This window comes from Telmatherina bonti, assembly GCF_933228915.1.
Source record: "Telmatherina bonti genome assembly, chromosome: 5".
In the NCBI taxonomy this organism is placed as follows: Eukaryota; Metazoa; Chordata; class Actinopteri; order Atheriniformes; family Telmatherinidae; genus Telmatherina; species Telmatherina bonti.
This window is the reverse complement of record NC_136623.1, coordinates 127,203-149,830: the sequence shown is the minus strand read 5'-3', so window position 1 is coordinate 149,830 and position 22,628 is coordinate 127,203. Positions and strand designations below refer to the sequence as shown.

Genomic DNA, 22,628 nt, shown 5'->3' with positions numbered 1-22,628 from the left:
TAATCACATTACTTCTGTACTCCCATTACTTCTGTCTGTAATCACATTACTTCTGTACTCCCATTACTTCTGTCTGTACTCCCATTACTTCTGTCTGTAATCACATTACTTCTGTACTCCCATTACTTCTGTCTGTACTCCCATTACTTCTGTCAGTACTCCCATTACTTCTGTCAGTACTCCCATTACTTCTGTACTCCCATTACTTCTGTCAGTAATCACATTACTTCTGTACTCCCATTACTTCTGTCTGTACTCCCATTACTTCTGTACTCCCATTACTTCTGTCTGTACTCCCATTACTTCTGTCAGTACTCCCATTACTTCTGTCAGTAATCACATTACTTCTGTACTCCCATTACTTCTATCTGTACTCCCATTACTTCTGTCTGTACTCCCATTACTTCTGTCTGTAATCACATTACTTCTGTCAGTACTCCCATTACTTCTTTCTGTACTCCCATTACTTCTTTCTGTACTCCCATTACTTCTGTACTCCCATCACTTCTATCTGTACTCCCATTACTTCTGTCTGTAATCACATTACTTCTGTCAGTACTCCCATTACTTCTTTCTGTACTCCCATTACTTCTATCTGTAATCACATTACTTCTGTCAGTACTCCCATTACTTCTGTCTGTACTCCCATTACTTCTGTCTGTACTCCCATTACTACTGTAATCGTATTACTTCTGTCTGTACTCCTATTACTTCTATCTGTACTCCCATTACTTCTGTCTGTAATCACATTACTTCTGTACTCCCATTACTTCTGTCTGTACTCCCATTACTTCTGTACTCTCATTACTTCTATCTGTAATCACATTATTTCTGTCTGTACTCCCATTACTACTGTAATCGCATTACTTCTGTCTGTACTCCTATTACTTCTATCTGTAATCGCATTACTTCTGTCTGTACTCCCATTACTTCTGTCTGTAATCACATTACTTCTGTCTGTACTCCCATTACTTCTGTCTGTACTCCCATTACTTCTGTCTGTAATCACATTACTTCTGTACTCCCATTACTTCTGTCTGTACTCCCATTACGTCTGTCTGTAATCACATTACTTCTGTCTGTAATCACATTACTTCTGTCTGTACTCCCATTACTTCTGTCTGTAATCACATTACTTCTGTCTGTACTCCCATTACTTCTGTCTGTACTCCCATTACTTCTGTCTGTAATCACATTACTTCTGTACTCCCATTACTTCTGTCTGTACTCCCATTACTTCTGTACTCCCATTACTTCTGTCTGTACTCCCATTACTTCTGTCAGTACTCCCATTACTTCTGTCTGTACTCCCATTACTTCTGTCTGTAATCACATTACTTCTGTACTCCCATTACTTCTTTCTGTACTCCCATTACTTCTGTCTGTAATCACATTACTTCTGTCTGTACTCCCATTACTTCTGTCTGTACTCCCATTACTTCTGTCTGTAATCACATTACTTCTGTCTGTACTCCCATTACTTCTGTCTGTACTCCCATTACTTCTGTCTGTAATCACATTACTTCTGTACTCCCATTACTTCTGTCTGTAATCACATTACTTCTGTACTCCCATTACTTCTGTCTGTACTCCCATTACTTCTGTCAGTACTCCCATTACTTCTGTCTGTACTCCAATTACTTCTGTCTGTACTCCCATTACTTCTGTCTGTAATCACATTACTTCTGTCTGTACTCCCATTACTTCTGTACTCCCATTACTTCTGTCTGTAATCACATTACTTCTGTACTCCCATTACTTCTGTCTGTACTCCCATTACTTCTATCTGTACTCCCATTACTTCTTTCTAATAAAATTACTTCTGTCTGTACTCCCATTACTTCTGTCAGTACTCCCATTACTTCAGTCAGTACTCCCATTACTTCTGTACTCCTATTACTTCTGTCTGTAATCACATTACTTCTGCACTCCCATTACTTCTGTCAGTACTCCCATCACTTCTATCTGTACTCCCATTACTTCTATCTGTAATCACATTACTTCTGTCAGTACTCCCATTACTTCTGTCTTTACTCCCATCACTTCTATCTGTAATCACATTACTTCTTTCTGTAATCACATTACTTCTTTCTGTAATCACATTACTTCTGTACTCCCATTACTTCTGTCTGTACTACCATTACTTCTGTCTGTACTCCCATTACTTCTATCTGTAATCACATTACTTCTGTACTCCCATTACTTCTGTCTGTACTCCCATTACTTCTATCTGTACTCCCATTACTTCTTTCTAATAAAATTACTTCTGTCTGTACTCCCATTACTTCTGTCTGTACTCCCATTACTTCTTTCTAATAAAATTACTTCTGTCTGTACTCCCATTACTTCTATCTGCACTCCCATTACTTCTTTCTAATAAAATTACTTCTGTCTGTACTCCCATTACTTCTGTCTGTACTCCCATTACTTCTTTCTAATAAAATTACTTCTGTCTGTACTCCCATTACTTCTATCTGTACTCCCATTACTTCTATCTGTACTCCCATTACTTCTTTCTAATAAAATTACTTCTGTCTGTAATCCCATTACTTCTGTCTTTACTCTGATCACGTGTGAATGTGTGTGTTCAGGTGTGTGCGTGTCACTCAGCCTGTCAGATGGAGGTCTTCCAGCCCAGAAGAAGAAGAAAGAGGAGGAAGAGGAGGTCCTTCTTAAGCTGGAGGTGAGAGGAACTGGACACAGAACAAGGTTTATTCTATTTTTCAGTCAATTAGCAGAAGCTTTTATCCAAAGCGACTTACACACGAGTGAGAACAACACAAGCATGAAATCAGACAGTAGGGGACATGGTAGGAAGATGCTGGTGGACTGTCCAGTTGGATGCAGGTCTTTCCATGAAACTGCAGGTTTTTTATTTTATTTTTTTAAATTTTTTCTTTTTGTTTACTCCCTTCCCACCCCATAATATCACCTATGTTATAATACAAAGAATTAATACCATAAAGTTTGTTGCAAAGAACTGGGCTAAGTTCTCCAACTTTCCAACAAATGCAGCTAAACTAAGTGTTGAAGTTCTCCTTGAAGAGCTGAGTCTTCAGCTGGGTCTTAAAAGCAGACAGGGACTCTGCAGAGCGGACAGAGTTTGGGAGATCATTCCACCATCGTGGAACAACAGAGGAAAAGAGTCTGGCTGGTGATTTAGTCCCACGTATTGGTGGTAACACTAGGCGTCTTTCTCTGGTGGAACGTATCTGTGGAGAGGGAGTGTAGGTCTGGATTAGGGAGTGAAGGTAGACGGGAGCCGTTTGACTTATTGTTTTGTAAACCAGAAGCAGAGCTTTAAATTTGATGCGTGGTGCAACTGGAAACCAGTGAAGAGCGATTAGCAGCGGAGTTAGCTCACGTGACTCGAACTTTTAATGTCTTTTCTACTGAACAAATAGAAACATTTGCTTTATAAACGAGGAATTGAGACAAATCTTTTTAGCGTGTAAACATGTAAATATTAACATCATTACTGCAGGTGTGTGGCAGCCATGGAAGTCGTACAAGGCGACTTCTAGTAATCAGTGAGCTGGTTGGACTTCCATTTGAACTACATCAGCTGTTAAAGGTCAGGTTGCTGGTGGAGGAGCCGAGAGTTCAGAACCTGTTGTTTACCTGGTAAACACGTCACCTTCTCCTGTGTATACCTGTCCATGTTGTCACAATAATCCAGCGGCAGCTGACCTGGTTACCATAGCAACAGCTTCCAGCACAGGCGCGACGTGGAGAGAGGTTAACATGAGATATGTCCTGACAGACGCTGCAGAAGAAGGAGGAGCAGCAGAGCTCAGAGGAGGAGGAAGAGGAGAAGAAGCAGCAGGAGGAGGGGGAGGCTGAGGCAGAGGAAGAGTACGATGAGGAGGAGGTGAACACTACACCTGCACACGCACCTGCGCACACTGACAGAGGAGCTACCGGTGACTTAGTCACTGATGACGTGACGATAAATTAGCTACTGAGGAGTTGGTTACAGATGGAGGAGTTGGTTACAGATGGAGGAGTTGGTTACTGATGGAGGAGTTGGTTACAGATGGAGGAGTTGGTTACTGATCGAGGAGTTGGTTACTGATGGAGGAGTTGGTTACTGATGGAGGAGTTGGTTACAGATGGAGGAGGTGGTTACAGATGGAGGAGTTGGTTACTGATGGAGGAGTTGGTTACAGATGGAGGAGTTGGTTACTGATGGAGGAGTTGGTTACAGATGGAGGAGGTGGTTACAGATGGAGGAGTTGGTTACTGATGGAGGAGTTGGTTACAGACGGAGGAGTTGGTTACAGATGGAGGAGTTGGTTACAGATGGAGGAGTTGGTTACAGACGGAGGAGGTGGTTACAGATGGAGGAGTTGGTTACAGATGGAGGAGTTGGTTACAGACGGAGGAGTTGGTTACTGATGGAGGAGTTGGTTACTGATGGAGGAGTTGGTTACTGATGGAGGAGTTGGTTACAGACGGAGGAGGTGGTTACAGATGGAGGAGTTGGTTACAGACGGAGGAGTTGGTTACAGATGGAGGAGTTGGTTACAGATGGAGGAGTTGGTTACAGATGGAGGAGTTGGTTACAGATGGAGGAGTTGGTTACAGACGGAGGAGTTGGTTACTGATCGAGCAGTTGTTCACAGATGGAGGAGTTGGTTACAGATGGAGGAGTTGGTTACAGATGGAGGAGTTGGTTACTGATGGAGGAGTTGGTTACAGATGGAGGAGTTGGTTACTGATCGAGGAGTTGGTTACTGATGGAGGAGTTGGTTACTGATGGAGGAGTTGGTTACAGATGGAGGAGGTGGTTACAGATGGAGGAGTTGGTTACTGATGGAGGAGTTGGTTACAGATGGAGGAGTTGGTTACTGATGGAGGAGTTGGTTACAGATGGAGGAGGTGGTTACAGATGGAGGAGTTGGTTACTGATGGAGGAGTTGGTTACAGACGGAGGAGTTGGTTACAGATGGAGGAGTTGGTTACAGATGGAGGAGTTGGTTACAGACGGAGGAGGTGGTTACAGATGGAGGAGTTGGTTACAGATGGAGGAGTTGGTTACAGACGGAGGAGTTGGTTACTGATCGAGCAGTTGGTTACTGATGGAGGAGTTGGTTACTGATGGAGGAGTTGGTTACTGATGGAGGAGTTGGTTACTGATGGAGGAGTTGGTTACAGACGGAGGAGGTGGTTACAGATGGAGGAGTTGGTTACAGACGGAGGAGTTGGTTACAGATGGAGGAGTTGGTTACAGATGGAGGAGTTGGTTACAGATGGAGGAGTTGGTTACAGATGGAGGAGTTGGTTACAGACGGAGGAGTTGGTTACTGATCGAGCAGTTGGTTACTGATGGAGGAGTTGGTTACTGATGGAGGAGTTGGTTACTGATGGAGGAATTGGTTACTGATCGAGGAGTTGGTCACAGATGGAGGAGTTGGTTACAGACGGAGGAGTTGGTTACAGATGGAGGAGTTGGTTACAGATGGAGGAGTTGGTTACTGATGGAGGAGTTGGTTACAGATGGAGGAGTTGGTTACAGACGGAGGAGTTGGTTACTGATGGAGGAGTTGGTTACAGATGGAGGAGTTGGTTACTGATCGAGGAGTTGGTCACAGATGGAGGAGTTGGTTACAGATGGAGGAGTTGGTTACAGATGGAGGAGTTGGTTACTGATGGAGGAGTTGGTTACAGACGGAGGAGTTGGTTACAGATGGAGGAGTTGGTTACAGACGGAGGAGTTGGTTACAGATGGAGGAGTTGGTTACAGACGGAGGAGTTGGTTACAGACGGAGGAGTTGGTTACAGATGGAGGAGTTGGTCACAGATGGAGGAGTTGGTTACAGATGGAGGAGTTGGTTACAGACGGAGGAGGTGGTTACAGATGGAGGAGTTGGTTACAGATGGAGGAGTTGGTTACAGACGGAGGAGTTGGTTACAGATGGAGGAGTTGGTTACAGATGGAGGAGTTGGTTACAGATGGAGGAGTTGGTTACAGACGGAGGAGTTGGTTACTGATGGAGGAGTTGGTCACAGATGGAGGAGTTGGTTACAGATGGAGGAGTTGGTTACAGACGGAGGAGTTGGTTACAGATGGAGGAGTTGGTTACAGATGGAGGAGTTGGTTACTGATGGAGGAGTTGGTCACAGATGGAGGAGTTGGTTACAGACGGAGGAGTTGGTTACAGATGGAGGAGTTGGTTACAGACGGAGGAGTTGGTTACAGATGGAGGAGTTGGTTACAGACGGAGGAGTTGGTTACAGACGGAGGAGTTGGTTACAGACGGAGGAGTTGGTTACTGATGGAGGAGTTGGTCACAGATGGAGGAGTTGGTTACTGATGGAGGAGTTGGTTACAGATGGAGGAGTTGGTTACTGATGGAGGAGTTGGTTACAGACGGAGGAGTTGGTTACAGACGGAGGAGTTGGTTACAGATGGAGGAGTTGGTTACTGATGGAGGAGTTGGTTACAGATGGAGGAGTTGGTTACAGATGGAGGAGTTGGTTACTGATGGAGGAGTTGGTTACAGATGGAGGAGTTGGTTACTGATGGAGGAGTTGGTTACAGACGGAGGAGTTGGTTACAGACGGAGGAGTTGGTTACAGATGGAGGAGTTGGTTACTGACGGAGGAGGTGGTTACAGATGGAGGAGTTGGTTACTGATGGAGGAGTTGGTTACAGACGGAGGAGTTGGTTACAGATGGAGGAGTTGGTTACTGATGGAGGAGTTGGTTACAGACGGAGGAGTTGGTTACAGATGGAGGAGTTGGTTACAGATGGAGGAGTTGGTTACTGATGGAGGAGTTGGTTACAGATGGAGGAGTTGGTTACAGATGGAGGAGTTGGTTACAGATGGAGGAGTTGGTTACTGATCGAGGAGTTGGTTACAGATGGAGGAGTTGGTTACTGATGGAGGAGTTGGTTACTGATGGAGGAGTTGGTCACAGATGGAGGAGTTGGTTACTGATGGAGGAGTTGGTTACAGATGGAGGAGTTGGTTACTGATGGAGGAGTTGGTTACAGACGGAGGAGTTGGTTACAGATGGAGGAGTTGGTTACAGATGGAGGAGTTGGTTACTGACGGAGGAGGTGGTTACAGATGGAGGAGTTGGTTACTGATGGAGGAGTTGGTTACAGACGGAGGAGTTGGTTACAGATGGAGGAGTTGGTTACAGACGGAGGAGTTGGTTACAGATGGAGGAGTTGGTTACAGATGGAGGAGTTGGTTACTGATGGAGGAGTTGGTTACAGATGGAGGAGTTGGTTACAGATGGAGGAGTTGGTTACAGACGGAGGAGGTGGTTACAGACGGAGTAGTTGGTTACTGATGGAGGAGTTGGTTACTGATGGAGGAGTTGGTTACTGATGGAGGAGTTGGTTACAGATGGAGGAGTTGGTTACAGATGGAGGAGTTGGTTACAGATGGAGGAGTTGGTTACAGATGGAGGAGTTGGTTACTGATGGAGGAGTTGGTTACAGATGGAGGAGTTGGTTACAGATGGAGGAGTTGGTTACTGATGGAGGAGTTGGTTACAGATGGAGGAGTTGGTTACTGATGGAGGAGTTGGTTACAGACGGAGGAGTTGGTTACAGACGGAGGAGTTGGTTACAGATGGAGGAGTTGGTTACTGACGGAGGAGGTGGTTACAGATGGAGGAGTTGGTTACAGACGGAGGAGTTGGTTACAGACGGAGGAGTTGGTTACAGATGGAGGAGTTGGTTACTGATGGAGGAGTTGGTTACAGACGGAGGAGTTGGTTACAGATGGAGGAGTTGGTTACAGATGGAGGAGTTGGTTACTGATGGAGGAGTTGGTTACAGATGGAGGAGTTGGTTACAGATGGAGGAGTTGGTTACAGATGGAGGAGTTGGTTACTGATCGAGGAGTTGGTTACAGATGGAGGAGTTGGTTACTGATGGAGGAGTTGGTTACTGATGGAGGAGTTGGTCACAGATGGAGGAGTTGGTTACTGATGGAGGAGTTGGTTACAGATGGAGGAGTTGGTTACTGATGGAGGAGTTGGTTACAGACGGAGGAGTTGGTTACAGATGGAGGAGTTGGTTACAGATGGAGGAGTTGGTTACTGACGGAGGAGGTGGTTACAGATGGAGGAGTTGGTTACTGATGGAGGAGTTGGTTACAGACGGAGGAGTTGGTTACAGATGGAGGAGTTGGTTACAGACGGAGGAGTTGGTTACAGATGGAGGAGTTGGTTACAGATGGAGGAGTTGGTTACTGATGGAGGAGTTGGTTACAGATGGAGGAGTTGGTTACAGATGGAGGAGTTGGTTACAGACGGAGGAGGTGGTTACAGACGGAGGAGTTGGTTACTGATGGAGGAGTTGGTTACTGATGGAGGAGTTGGTTACAGATGGAGGAGTTGGTTACAGATGGAGGAGTTGGTTACAGATGGAGGAGTTGGTTACAGATGGAGGAGTTGGTTACTGATGGAGGAGTTGGTTACAGATGGAGGAGTTGGTTACAGATGGAGGAGTTGGTTACTGATGGAGGAGTTGGTTACAGATGGAGGAGTTGGTTACTGAAGGAGGAGTTGGTTACAGACGGAGGAGTTGGTTACAGACGGAGGAGTTGGTTACAGATGGAGGAGTTGGTTACTGACGGAGGAGGTGGTTACAGATGGAGGAGTTGGTTACAGACGGAGGAGTTGGTTACAGACGGAGGAGTTGGTTACAGATGGAGGAGTTGGTTACTGATGGAGGAGTTGGTTACAGACGGAGGAGTTGGTTACAGATGGAGGAGTTGGTTACAGATGGAGGAGTTGGTTACTGATGGAGGAGTTGGTTACAGATGGAGGAGTTGGTTACAGATGGAGGAGTTGGTTACTGATCGAGGAGTTGGTTACAGATGGAGGAGTTGGTTACTGATGGAGGAGTTGGTTACTGATGGAGGAGTTGGTTACTGATGGAGGAGTTGGTTACTGATGGAGGAGTTGGTTACAGATGGAGGAGTTGGTTACTGATGGAGGAGTTGGTTACAGACGGAGGAGTTGGTTACAGATGGAGGAGTTGGTTACTGATGGAGGAGTTGGTTACAGATGGAGGAGTTGGTTACTGATGGAGGAGTTGGTTACAGACGGAGGAGTTGGTTACAGATGGAGGAGTTGGTTACAGATGGAGGAGTTGGTTACTGACGGAGGAGGTGGTTACAGATGGAGGAGTTGGTTACTGATGGAGGAGTTGGTTACAGACGGAGGAGTTGGTTACAGATGGAGGAGTTGGTTACAGACGGAGGAGTTGGTTACAGATGGAGGAGTTGGTTACAGATGGAGGAGTTGGTTACTGATGGAGGAGTTGGTTACAGATGGAGGAGTTGGTTACAGATGGAGGAGTTGGTTACAGACGGAGGAGGTGGTTACAGACGGAGTAGTTGGTTACTGATGGAGGAGTTGGTTACTGATGGAGGAGTTGGTTACAGATGGAGGAGTTGGTTACAGATGGAGGAGTTGGTTACAGATGGAGGAGTTGGTTACTGATGGAGGAGTTGGTTACAGATGGAGGAGTTGGTTACAGATGGAGGAGTTGGTTACTGATCGAGAAGTTGGTTACTGATGGAGGAGTTGTTCACAGATGGAGGAGTTGGTTACAGATGGAGGAGTTGGTCACAGATGGAGGAGTTGGTAACAGATGGAGGAGTTGGTTACAGATGGAGGAGTTGGTCACAGATGGAGGAGTTGGTTACAGATGGAGGAGTTGGTTACAGATGGAGGAGTTGGTTACTGATGGAGGAGTTGGTCACAGACGGAGGAGTTGGTTACAGATGGAGGAGTTGGTTACAGATGGAGGAGTTGGTCACAGACGGAGGAGTTGGTTACAGACGGAGGAGTTGGTCACAGATGGAGGAGTTGGTTACTGATGGAGGAGTTGGTTACTGATGGAGGAGTTGGTTACTGATGGAGGAGTTGGTTACAGATGGAGGAGTTGGTTACTGATCGAGGAGTTGGTTACTGATGGAGGAGTTGGTTACAGATGGAGGAGTTGATCACAGATGGAGGAGTTGGTTACAGATGGAGGAGTTGGTTACAGATGGAGGAGTTGGTTACAGACGGAGGAGTTGGTTACAGATGGAGGAGTTGGTCACAGATGGAGGAGTTGGTTACAGACGGAGGAGTTGGTTACAGATGGAGGAGTTGATCACAGATGGAGGAGTTGGTTACAGATGGAGGAGTTGGTTACAGATGGAGGAGTTGGTTACAGACGGAGGAGTTGGTTACAGATGGAGGAGTTGGTTACAGACGGAGGAGGTGGTTACAGATGGAGGAGTTGGTTACAGATGGAGGAGTTGGTCACAGACGGAGGAGTTGGTTACAGATGGAGGAGTTGGTTACAGATGGAGGAGTTGGTTACAGACGGGGGAGTTGGTCACAGACGGAGGAGTTGGTTACAGACGGAGGAGTTGGTCACAGATGGAGGAATTGGTTACAGACGGAGGAGTTGGTTACAGATGGAGGAGTTGGTTACAGACGGAGGAGTTGGTTACAGACGGAGGAGTTGGTTACTGATGGAGGAGTTGTTCACAGATGGAGGAGTTGGTTACAGATGGAGGAGTTGGTTACTGATGGAGGAGTTGGTTACAGACGGAGGAGTTGGTTACAGATGGAGGAGTTGGTTACAGATGGAGGAGTTGGTTACAGACGGAGGAGTTGGTTACAGATGGAGGAGTTGGTTACTGATGGAGGAGTTGGTTACAGATGGAGGAGTTGATCACAGATGGAGGAGTTGGTTACAGATGGAGGAGTTGGTTACAGATGGAGGAGTTGATCACAGATGGAGGAGTTGGTTACAGATGGAGGAGTTGGTTACTGATGGAGGAGTTGGTTACAGATGGAGGAGTTGGTTACTGATCGAGGAGTTGGTTACTGATGGAGGAGTTGGTTACAGATGGAGGAGTTGATCACAGATGGAGGAGTTGGTTACAGATGGAGGAGTTGGTTACAGATGGAGGAGTTGGTTACAGACGGAGGAGTTGGTTACAGATGGAGGAGTTGGTCACAGATGGAGGAGTTGGTTACAGACGGAGGAGTTGGTTACAGATGGAGGAGTTGATCACAGATGGAGGAGTTGGTTACAGATGGAGGAGTTGGTTACAGATGGAGGAGTTGGTTACAGACGGAGGAGTTGGTTACAGACGGAGGAGTTGGTTACAGACGGAGGAGGTGGTTACAGATGGAGGAGTTGGTTACAGACGGAGGAGTTGGTTACAGACGGAGGAGTTGGTTACTGATGGAGGAGTTGTTCACAGATGGAGGAGTTGGTTACAGACGGAGGAGTTGGTTACAGATGGAGGAGTTGGTTACAGATGGAGGAGTTGGTTACTGATGGAGGAGTTGGTTACAGATGGAGGAGTTGGTTACAGATGGAGGAGTTGGTTACAGATGGAGGAGTTGGTTACTGATCGAGGAGTTGGTTACAGATGGAGGAGTTGGTTACTGATGGAGGAGTTGGTTACTGATGGAGGAGTTGGTTACAGATGGAGGAGTTGGTTACAGATGGAGGAGTTGGTTACTGATCGAGGAGTTGGTTACAGATGGAGGAGTTGGTTACTGATGGAGGAGTTGGTTACAGACGGAGGAGTTCGTTACTGATGGAGGAGTTGGTTACAGATGGAGGAGTTGGTTACAGATGGAGGAGTTGGTCACAGATGGAGGAGTTGGTTACAGATGGAGGAGTTGGTTACAGATGGAGGAGTTGGTTACTGATGGAGGAGTTGGTCACAGACGGAGGAGTTGGTCACAGATGGAGGAGTTGGTTACAGATGGAGGAGTTGGTCACAGACGGAGGAGTTGGTTACTGATGGAGGAGTTGTTCACAGATGGAGGAGTTGGTTACTGATGGAGGAGTTGGTTACTGATGGAGGAGTTGGTTACAGATGGAGGAGTTGGTTACTGATGGAGGAGTTGGTTACAGATGGAGGAGTTGGTTACTGATCGAGGAGTTGGTCACTGATGGAGGAGTTGGTTACAGATGGAGGAGTTGATCACAGATGGAGGAGTTGGTTACAGATGGAGGAGTTGGTTACAGATGGAGGAGTTGGTTACAGACGGAGGAGTTGGTTACTGATGGAGGAGTTGGTTACAGATGGAGGAGTTGGTTACTGATCGAGGAGTTGGTCACTGATGGAGGAGTTGGTTACAGATGGAGGAGTTGATCACAGATGGAGGAGTTGGTTACAGATGGAGGAGTTGGTTACAGATGGAGGAGTTGATCACAGATGGAGGAGTTGGTTACAGATGGAGGAGTTGGTTACAGATGGAGGAGTTGGTTACAGACGGAGGAGTTGGTTACAGACGGAGGAGTTGGTTACAGACGGAGGAGGTGGTTACAGATGGAGGAGTTGGTTACAGATGGAGGAGTTGGTCACAGACGGAGGAGTTGGTTACAGATGGAGGAGTTGGTTACAGATGGAGGAGTTGGTTACAGACGGAGGAGTTGGTCACAGATGGAGGAGTTGGTTACAGACGGAGGAGTTGGTTACAGACGGAGGAGTTGGTTACAGACGGAGGAGTTGGTTACTGATGGAGGAGTATTTCACAGATGGAGGAGTTGGTTACAGACGGAGGACTTGGTTACAGATGGAGGAGTTGGTTACAGATGGAGGAGTTGGTTACAGACGGGGGGGTTGGTTACAGATGGAGGAGTTGGTTACTGATGGAGGAGTTGGTCACAGACGGAGGAGTTGGTTACAGACGGAGGAGTTGGTCACAGATGGAGGAGTTGGTTACAGACGGAGGAGTTGGTTACAGACGGAGGAGTTGGTTACAGACGGAGGAGTTGGTTACTGATGGAGGAGTATTTCACAGATGGAGGAGTTGGTTACAGATGGAGGAGTTGGTTACAGACGGAGGACTTGGTTACAGATGGAGGAGTTGGTTACAGACGGAGGACTTGGTTACAGATGGAGGAGTTGGTTACAGATGGAGGAGTTGGTTACAGACGGAGGACTTGGTTACAGATGGAGGAGTTGGTTACAGATGGAGGAGTTGGTTACTGATGGAGGAGTTGGTTACAGACGGAGGAGTTGGTTACAGACGGAGGAGTTGGTTACAGACGGAGGAGTTGGTTACTGATGGAGGAGTTGGTTACAGATGGAGGAGTTGGTCACGGACGGAGGAGTTGGTTACAGACGGAGGAGTTGGTCACAGACGGAGGAGTTGGTTACAGACGGAGGAGTTGGTTACAGATGGAGGAGTTGGTTACTGATGGAGGAGTTGGTCACAGATGGAGGAGTTGGTTACAGATGGAGGAGTTGGTTACAGATGGAGGAGTTGGTTACTGATGGAGGAGTTGGTCACAGATGGAGGAGTTGGTTACTGATGGAGGAGTTGGTCACAGACGGGGGAGTTGGTCACAGATGGAGGAGTTGGTTACAGATGGAGGAGTTGGTTACAGATGGAGGAGTTGGTTACAGATGGAGGAGTTGGTTACAGACGGAGGAGTTGGTTACAGATGGAGGAGTTGGTTACAGATGGAGGAGTTGGTTACAGACGGAGGAGTTGGTTACTGATGGAGGAGTTGGTCACAGATGGAGGAGTTGGTTACTGATGGAGGAGTTGGTTACAGATGGAGGAGTTGGTTACTGATGGAGGAGTTGGTTACAGACGGAGGAGTTGGTTACAGATGGAGGAGTTGGTCACAGACGGAGGAGTTGGTTACAGATGGAGGAGTTGGTCACAGATGGAGGAGTTGGTTACAGACGGCGGAGTTGGTTACAGACGGAGGAGTTGGTTACTGATGGAGGAGTTGTTCACAGATGGAGGAGTTGGTTACAGACGGAGGAGTTGGTTACAGATGGAGGAGTTGGTTACAGATGGAGGAGTTGGTTACTGATGGAGGAGTTGGTTACAGACGGAGGAGTTGGTTACAGACGGAGGAGTTGGTTACAGACGGAGGAGTTGGTTACAGACGGAGGAGTTGGTCACAGACGGAGGAGTTGGTTACAGACGGAGGAGTTGGTTACAGATGGAGGAGTTGGTCACAGATGGAGGAGTTGGTCACAGATGGAGGAGTTGGTTACAGATGGAGGAGTTGGTTACAGACGGAGGAGTTGGTTACAGATGGAGGAGTTGGTCACAGATGGAGGAGTTGGTTACAGACGGAGGAGTTGGTTACAGATGGAGGAGTTGGTTACAGACGGAGGAGTTGGTCACAGACGGAGGAGTTGGTTACAGACGGAGGAGTTGGTTACAGACGGAGGAGTTGGTTACAGATGGAGGAGTTGGTTACTGATGGAGGAGTTGGTCACAGATGGAGGAGTTGGTTACAGATGGAGGAGTTGGTTACTGATGGAGGAGTTGTTCACAGATGGAGGAGTTGGTTACAGACGGAGGAGTTGGTTACAGATGGAGGAGTTGGTTACAGATGGAGGAGTTGGTTACTGATGGAGGAGTTGGTTACAGACGGAGGAGTTGGTTACTGATCGAGGAGTTGGTTACAGACGGAGGAGTTGGTTACTGATGGAGGAGTTGTTCACAGATGGAGGAGTTGGTTACAGACGGAGGAGTTGGTTACAGATGGAGGAGTTGGTTACAGATGGAGGAGTTGGTTACTGATGGAGGAGTTGGTTACAGACGGAGGAGTTGGTTACAGACGGAGGAGTTGGTTACAGACGGAGGAGTTGGTTACTGATGGAGGAGTTGGTTACAGATGGAGGAGTTTGTTACTGATGGAGGAGTTGGTCACAGACGGAGGAGTTGGTCACAGATGGAGGAGTTGGTTACAGATGGAGGAGTTGGTCACAGACGGAGGAGTTGGTTACAGACGGAGGAGTTGGTCACAGATGGAGGAATTGGTTACAGACGGAGGAGTTGGTTACAGACGGAGGAGTTGGTTACAGACGGAGGAGTTGGTTACTGATGGAGGAGTTGTTCACAGATGGAGGAGTTGGTTACTGATGGAGGAGTTGGTTACAGATGGAGGAGTTGGTTACTGATGGAGGAGTTGGTTACAGATGGAGGAGTTGGTTACTGATCGAGGAGTTGGTTACTGATGGAGGAGTTGGTTACAGATGGAGGAGTTGATCACAGATGGAGGAGTTGGTTACAGATGGAGGAGTTGGTCACAGATGGAGGAGTTGGTCACAGATGGAGGAGTTGGTTACAGATGGAGGAGTTGGTTACAGACGGAGGAGTTGGTTACAGATGGAGGAGTTGGTCACAGATGGAGGAGTTGGTTACAGACGGAGGAGTTGGTTACAGATGGAGGAGTTGGTTACAGACGGAGGAGTTGGTCACAGACGGAGGAGTTGGTTACAGACGGAGGAGTTGGTTACAGACGGAGGAGTTGGTTACAGATGGAGGAGTTGGTTACTGATGGAGGAGTTGGTCACAGATGGAGGAGTTGGTTACAGATGGAGGAGTTGGTTACTGATGGAGGAGTTGTTCACAGATGGAGGAGTTGGTTACAGACGGAGGAGTTGGTTACAGATGGAGGAGTTGGTTACAGATGGAGGAGTTGGTTACTGATGGAGGAGTTGGTTACAGACGGAGGAGTTGGTTACTGATCGAGGAGTTGGTTACAGACGGAGGAGTTGGTTACTGATGGAGGAGTTGTTCACAGATGGAGGAGTTGGTTACAGACGGAGGAGTTGGTTACAGATGGAGGAGTTGGTTACAGATGGAGGAGTTGGTTACTGATGGAGGAGTTGGTTACAGACGGAGGAGTTGGTTACAGACGGAGGAGTTGGTTACAGACGGAGTTGGTTACTGATGGAGGAGTTGGTTACAGATGGAGGAGTTTGTTACTGATGGAGGAGTTGGTCACAGACGGAGGAGTTGGTCACAGATGGAGGAGTTGGTTACAGATGGAGGAGTTGGTCACAGACGGAGGAGTTGGTTACAGACGGAGGAGTTGGTCACAGATGGAGGAATTGGTTACAGACGGAGGAGTTGGTTACAGACGGAGGAGTTGGTTACAGACGGAGGAGTTGGTTACTGATGGAGGAGTTGTTCACAGATGGAGGAGTTGGTTACTGATGGAGGAGTTGGTTACAGATGGAGGAGTTGGTTACTGATGGAGGAGTTGGTTACAGATGGAGGAGTTGGTTACTGATCGAGGAGTTGGTTACTGATGGAGGAGTTGGTTACAGATGGAGGAGTTGATCACAGATGGAGGAGTTGGTTACAGATGGAGGAGTTGGTTACAGATGGAGGAGTTGGTTACAGACGGAGGAGTTGGTTACAGACGGAGGAGTTGGTTACAGACGGAGGAGTTGGTTACAGATGGAGGAGTTGGTTACAGACGGAGGAGGTGGTTACAGATGGAGGAGTTGGTTACAGATGGAGGAGTTGGTCACAGACGGAGGAGTTGGTTACAGATGGAGGAGTTGGTTACAGATGGAGGAGTTGGTTACAGACGGGGGAGTTGGTTACAGATGGAGGAGTTGGTTACTGATGGAGGAGTTGGTCACAGACGGAGGAGTTGGTTACAGACGGAGGAGTTGGTCACAGATGGAGGAGTTGGTTACAGACGGAGGAGTTGGTTACAGATGGAGGAGTTGGTTACAGACGGAGGAGTTGGTTACAGACGGAGGAGTTGGTTACTGATGGAGGAGTTGTTCACAGATGGAGGAGTTGGTTACAGACGGAGGAGTTGGTTACAGATGGAGGAGTTGGTTACAGATGGAGGAGTTGGTTACTGATGGAGGAGTTGGTTACAGACGGAGGAGTTGGTTACAGATGGAGGAGTTGGTCACAGATGGAGGAGTTGGTTACAGACGGAGGAGTTGGTTACAGACGGAGGAGTTGGTTACAGACGGAGGAGTTGGTTACTGATGGAGGAGTTGGTTACAGATGGAGGAGTTGGTCACAGACGGAGGAGTTGGTTACAGACGGAGGAGTTGGTTACTGATGGAGGAGTCGGTCACAGATGGAGGAGTTGGTTACAGAAGGAGGAGTTGGTTACAGATGGAGGAGTTGGTTACTGATGGAGGAGTTGGTCACAGATGGAGGAGTTGGTTACTGATGGAGGAGTTGGTCACAGACGGGGGAGTTGGTTACAGATGGAGGAGTTGGTTACAGACGGAGGAGTTGGTTACAGATGGAGGAGTTGGTCACAGATGGAGGAGTTGGTTACAGACGGAGGAGTTGATCACAGATGGAGGAGTTGGTTACAGATGGAGGAGTTGGTTACAGATGGAGGAGTTGGTTACAGACGGAGGAGTTGGTTACAGATGGAGGAGTTGGTTACAGACGGAGGAGGTGGTTACAGATGGAGGAGTTGGTTACAGATGGAGGAGTTGGTCACAGACGGAGGAGTTGGTTACAGATGGAGGAGTTGGTTACAGATGGAGGAGTTGGTTACAGACGGGGGAGTTGGTTACTGATGGAGGAGTTGGTTACTGATGGAGGAGTTGGTCACAGACGGAGGAGTTGGTTACAGACGGAGGAGGTGGTTACAGATGGAGGAGTTGGTTACAGATGGAGGAGTTGGTCACAGATGGACGAGTTGGTTACAGACGGAGGAGTTGGTTACAGATGGAGGAGTTGGTTACAGACGGAGGAGTTGGTTACAGACGGAGGAGTTGGTTACTGATGGAGGAGTTGTTCACAGATGGAGGAGTTGGTTACAGACGGAGGAGTTGGTTACAGATGGAGGAGTTGGTTACAGATGGAGGAGTTGGTTACTGATGGAGGAGTTGGTTACAGACGGAGGAGTTGGTTACAGACGGAGGAGTTGGTTACAGACGGAGGAGTTGGTTACTGATGGAGGAGTTGGTTACAGATGGAGGAGTTGGTCACAGACGGAGGAGTTGGTTACAGACGGAGGAGTTGGTTACTGATGGAGGAGTCGGTCACAGATGGAGGAGTTGGTTACTGATGGAGGAGTTGGTCACAGATGGAGGAGTTGGTAACTGATGGAGGAGTTGGTCACAGACGGGGGAGTTGGTTACAGATGGAGGAGTTGGTTACAGATGGAGGAGTTGGTTACAGATGGAGGAGTTGTTCACAGATGGAGGAGTTGGTTACTGATGGAGGAGTTGGTTACAGATGGAGGAGTTGGTTACTGATGGAGGAGTTGGTTACAGATGGAGGAGTTGGTTACTGATCGAGGAGTTGGTTACTGATGGAGGAGTTGGTTACAGATGGAGGAGTTGATCACAGATGGAGGAGTTGGTTACAGATGGAGGAGTTGGTTACAGATGGAGGAGTTGGTTACAGACGGAGGAGTTGGTTACAGATGGAGGAGTTGGTTACAGACGGAGGAGTTGGTTACAGATGGAGGAGTTGGTTACAGACGGAGGAGGTGGTTACAGATGGAGGAGTTGGTTACAGATGGAGGAGTTGGTCACAGACGGAGGAGTTGGTTACAGATGGAGGAGTTGGTTACAGATGGAGGAGTTGGTTACAGACGGGGGAGTTGGTTACAGATGGAGGAGTTGGTTACTGATGGAGGAGTTGGTCACAGACGGAGGAGTTGGTTACAGACGGAGGAGTTGGTCACAGATGGAGGAGTTGGTTACAGACGGAGGAGTTGGTTACAGATGGAGGAGTTGGTTACAGACGGAGGAGTTGGTTACAGACGGAGGAGTTGGTTACTGATGGAGGAGTTGTTCACAGATGGAGGAGTTGGTTACAGACGGAGGAGTTGGTTACAGATGGAGGAGTTGGTTACAGATGGAGGAGTTGGTTACTGATGGAGGAGTTGGTTACAGACGGAGGAGTTGGTTACAGATGGAGGAGTTGGTCACAGATGGAGGAGTTGGTTACAGACGGAGGAGTTGGTTACAGACGGAGGAGTTGGTTACAGACGGAGGAGTTGGTTACTGATGGAGGAGTTGGTTACAGATGGAGGAGTTGGTCACAGACGGAGGAGTTGGTTACAGACGGAGGAGTTGGTTACTGATGGAGGAGTCGGTCACAGATGGAGGAGTTGGTTACAGAAGGAGGAGTTGGTTACAGATGGAGGAGTTGGTTACTGATGGAGGAGTTGGTCACAGATGGAGGAGTTGGTTACTGATGGAGGAGTTGGTCACAGACGGGGGAGTTGGTTACAGATGGAGGAGTTGGTTACAGACGGAGGAGTTGGTTACAGATGGAGGAGTTGGTCACAGATGGAGGAGTTGGTTACAGACGGAGGAGTTGATCACAGATGGAGGAGTTGGTTACAGATGGAGGAGTTGGTTACAGACGGAGGAGTTGGTTACAGATGGAGGAGTTGGTTACAGACGGAGGAGGTGGTTACAGATGGAGGAGTTGGTTACAGATGGAGGAGTTGGTCACAGACGGAGGAGTTGGTTACAGATGGAGGAGTTGGTTACAGATGGAGGAGTTGGTTACAGACGGGGGAGTTGGTTACTGATGGAGGAGTTGGTTACTGATGGAGGAGTTGGTCACAGACGGAGGAGTTGGTTACAGACGGAGGAGTTGGTCACAGATGGACGAGTTGGTTACAGACGGAGGAGTTGGTTACAGATGGAGGAGTTGGTTACAGACGGAGGAGTTGGTTACAGACGGAGGAGTTGGTTACTGATGGAGGAGTTGTTCACAGATGGAGGAGTTGGTTACAGACGGAGGAGTTGGTTACAGATGGAGGAGTTGGTTACAGATGGAGGAGTTGGTTACTGATGGAGGAGTTGGTTACAGACGGAGGAGTTGGTTACAGACGGAGGAGTTGGTTACTGATGGAGGAGTTGGTTACAGATGGAGGAGTTGGTCACAGACGGAGGAGTTGGTTACAGACGGAGGAGTTGGTTACTGATGGAGGAGTCGGTCACAGATGGAGGAGTTGGTTACTGATGGAGGAGTTGGTCACAGATGGAGGAGTTGGTAACTGATGGAGGAGTTGGTCACAGACGGGGGAGTTGGTTACAGATGGAGGAGTTGGTTACAGATGGAGGAGTTGGTTACAGATGGAGGAGTTGGTTACAGACGGAGGAGTTGGTTACAGACGGAGGAGTTGGTTACAGATGGAGGAGTTGGTTACAGATGGAGGAGTTGGTTACAGACGGAGGAGTTGGTTACAGATGGAGGAGTTGGTTACTGATGGAGGAGTTGGTCACAGATGGAGGAGTTGGTTACTGATGGAGGAGTTGGTTACAGATGGAGGAGTTGGTTACTGATGGAGGAGTTGGTTACAGACGGAGGAGTTGGTTACTGATGGAGGAGTTGGTCACAGACGGAGGAGTTGGTTACAGACGGAGGAGTTGGTCACAGATGGAGGAGTTGGTTACAGACGGCGGAGTTGGTTACAGACGGAGGAGTTGGTTACTGATGGAGGAGTTGTTCACAGATGGAGGAGTTGGTTACAGACGGAGGAGTTGGTTACAGATGGAGGAGTTGGTTACAGATGGAGGAGTTGGTTACTGATGGAGGAGTTGGTTACAGACGGAGGAGTTGGTTACAGACGGAGGAGTTGGTTACAGACGGAGGAGTTGGTCACAGACGGAGGAGTTGGTTACAGACGGAGGAGTTGGTTACAGATGGAGGAGTTGGTTACAGACGGAGGAGTTGGTCACAGACGGAGGAGTTGGTTACAGACGGAGGAGTTGGTTACAGACGGAGGAGTTGGTTACAGATGGAGGAGTTGGTTACTGATGGAGGAGTTGGTCACAGATGGAGGAGTTGGTTACAGATGGAGGAGTTGGTTACTGATGGAGGAGTTGTTCACAGATGGAGGAGTTGGTTACAGACGGAGGAGTTGGTTACAGATGGAGGAGTTGGTTACAGATGGAGGAGTTGGTCACAGATGGAGGAGTTGGTTACAGACGGAGGAGTTGGTTACTGATGGAGGAGTTGTTCACAGATGGAGGAGTTGGTTACAGACGGAGGAGTTGGTTACAGATGGAGGAGTTGGTTACAGATGGAGGAGTTGGTTACTGATGGAGGAGTTGGTTACAGACGGAGGAGTTGGTTACAGACGGAGGAGTTGGTTACAGATGGAGGAGTTGGTCACAGACGGAGGAGTTGGTTACAGACGGAGGAGTTGGTCACAGATGGAGGAATTGGTTAGAGACGGAGGAGTTGGTTACAGACGGAGGAGTTGGTTACAGACGGAGGAGTTGGTTACTGATGGAGGAGTTGTTCACAGATGGAGGAGTTGGTTACTGATGGAGGAGTTGGTTACTGATGGAGGAGTTGGTTACAGATGGAGGAGTTGGTTACTGATGGAGGAGTTGGTTACAGATGGAGGAGTTGGTTACTGATCGAGGAGTTGGTTACTGATGGAGGAGTTGGTTACAGATGGAGGAGTTGGTCACAGATGGAGGAGTTGGTCACAGATGGAGGAGTTGGTTACAGATGGAGGAGTTGGTCACAGACGGAGGAGTTGGTTACAGACGGAGGAGTTGGTCACAGATGGAGGAGTTGGTCACAGATGGAGGAGTTGGTTACAGATGGAGGAGTTGGTCACAGACGGAGGAGTTGGTTACAGACGGAGGAGTTGGTCACAGATGGAGGAATTGGTTACAGACGGAGGAGTTGGTTACAGACGGAGGAGTTGGTTACAGACGGAGGAGTTGGTTACTGATGGAGGAGTTGTTCACAGATGGAGGAGTTGGTTACTGATGGAGGAGTTGGTTACTGATGGAGGAGTTGGTTACAGATGGAGGAGTTGGTTACTGATGGAGGAGTTGGTTACAGATGGAGGAGTTGGTTACTGATCGAGGAGTTGGTTACTGATGGAGGAGTTGGTTACAGATGGAGGAGTTGATCACAGATGGAGGAGTTGGTTACAGATGGAGGAGTTGGTTACAGATGGAGGAGTTGGTTACAGACGGAGGAGTTGGTTACAGATGGAGGAGTTGGTCACAGATGGAGGAGTTGGTTACAGACGGAGGAGTTGATCACAGATGGAGGAGTTGGTTACAGATGGAGGAGTTGGTTACAGATGGAGGAGTTGGTTACAGACGGAGGAGTTGGTTACAGATGGAGGAGTTGGTTACAGACGGAGGAGGTGGTTACAGATGGAGGAGTTGGTTACAGATGGAGGAGTTGGTCACAGACGGAGGAGTTGGTTACAGATGGAGGAGTTGGTTACAGATGGAGGAGTTGGTTACAGACGGGGGAGTTGGTTACAGATGGAGGAGTTGGTCACAGATGGAGGAGTTGGTCACAGACGGAGGAGTTGGTTACAGACGGAGGAGTTGGTCACAGATGGAGGAGTTGGTTACAGACGGAGGAGTTGGTTACAGATGGAGGAGTTGGTTACAGACGGAGGAGTTGGTTACAGACGGAGGAGTTGGTTACTGATGGAGGAGTTGTTCACAGATGGAGGAGTTGGTTACAGACGGAGGAGTTGGTTACAGATGGAGGAGTTGGTCACAGATGGAGGAGTTGGTTACAGACGGAGGAGTTGGTTACAGATGGAGGAGTTGGTTACAGACGGAGGAGTTGGTCACAGACGGAGGAGTTGGTTACAGACGGAGGAGTTGGTTACAGATGGAGGAGTTGGTTACAGACGGAGGAGTTGGTTACAGATGGAGGAGTTGGTTACAGACGGAGGAGTTGGTTACAGATGGAGGAGTTGGTTACTGATGGAGGAGTTGGTCACAGATGGAGGAGTTGGTTACAGATGGAGGAGTTGGTTACTGATGGAGGAGTTGTTCACAGATGGAGGAGTTGGTTACAGACGGAGGAGTTGGTTACAGATGGAGGAGTTGGTTACTGATGGAGGAGTTGGTTACAGACGGAGGAGTTGG

General features: G+C 48.2%; 1 protein-coding gene across 2 annotated transcripts in view; it reads left to right on the top strand.

Annotated features, from left to right (window-relative positions):
* polr3glb (RNA polymerase III subunit GL b) overlaps nucleotides 1–22,628 on the top strand; it is a 153,871-nt gene that overhangs the window by 117,381 nt on the left and 13,862 nt on the right. For both annotated transcript variants that reach the window (XM_079240393.1, XM_079240392.1), the window contains exons 6-7: nucleotides 2,592–2,683; nucleotides 3,764–3,871. In XM_079240393.1, coding sequence (XP_079096519.1) covers nucleotides 2,592–2,683; nucleotides 3,764–3,871 — 200 coding nt within the window. The remainder of the gene's footprint in view (nucleotides 1–2,591; nucleotides 2,684–3,763; nucleotides 3,872–22,628) is intronic.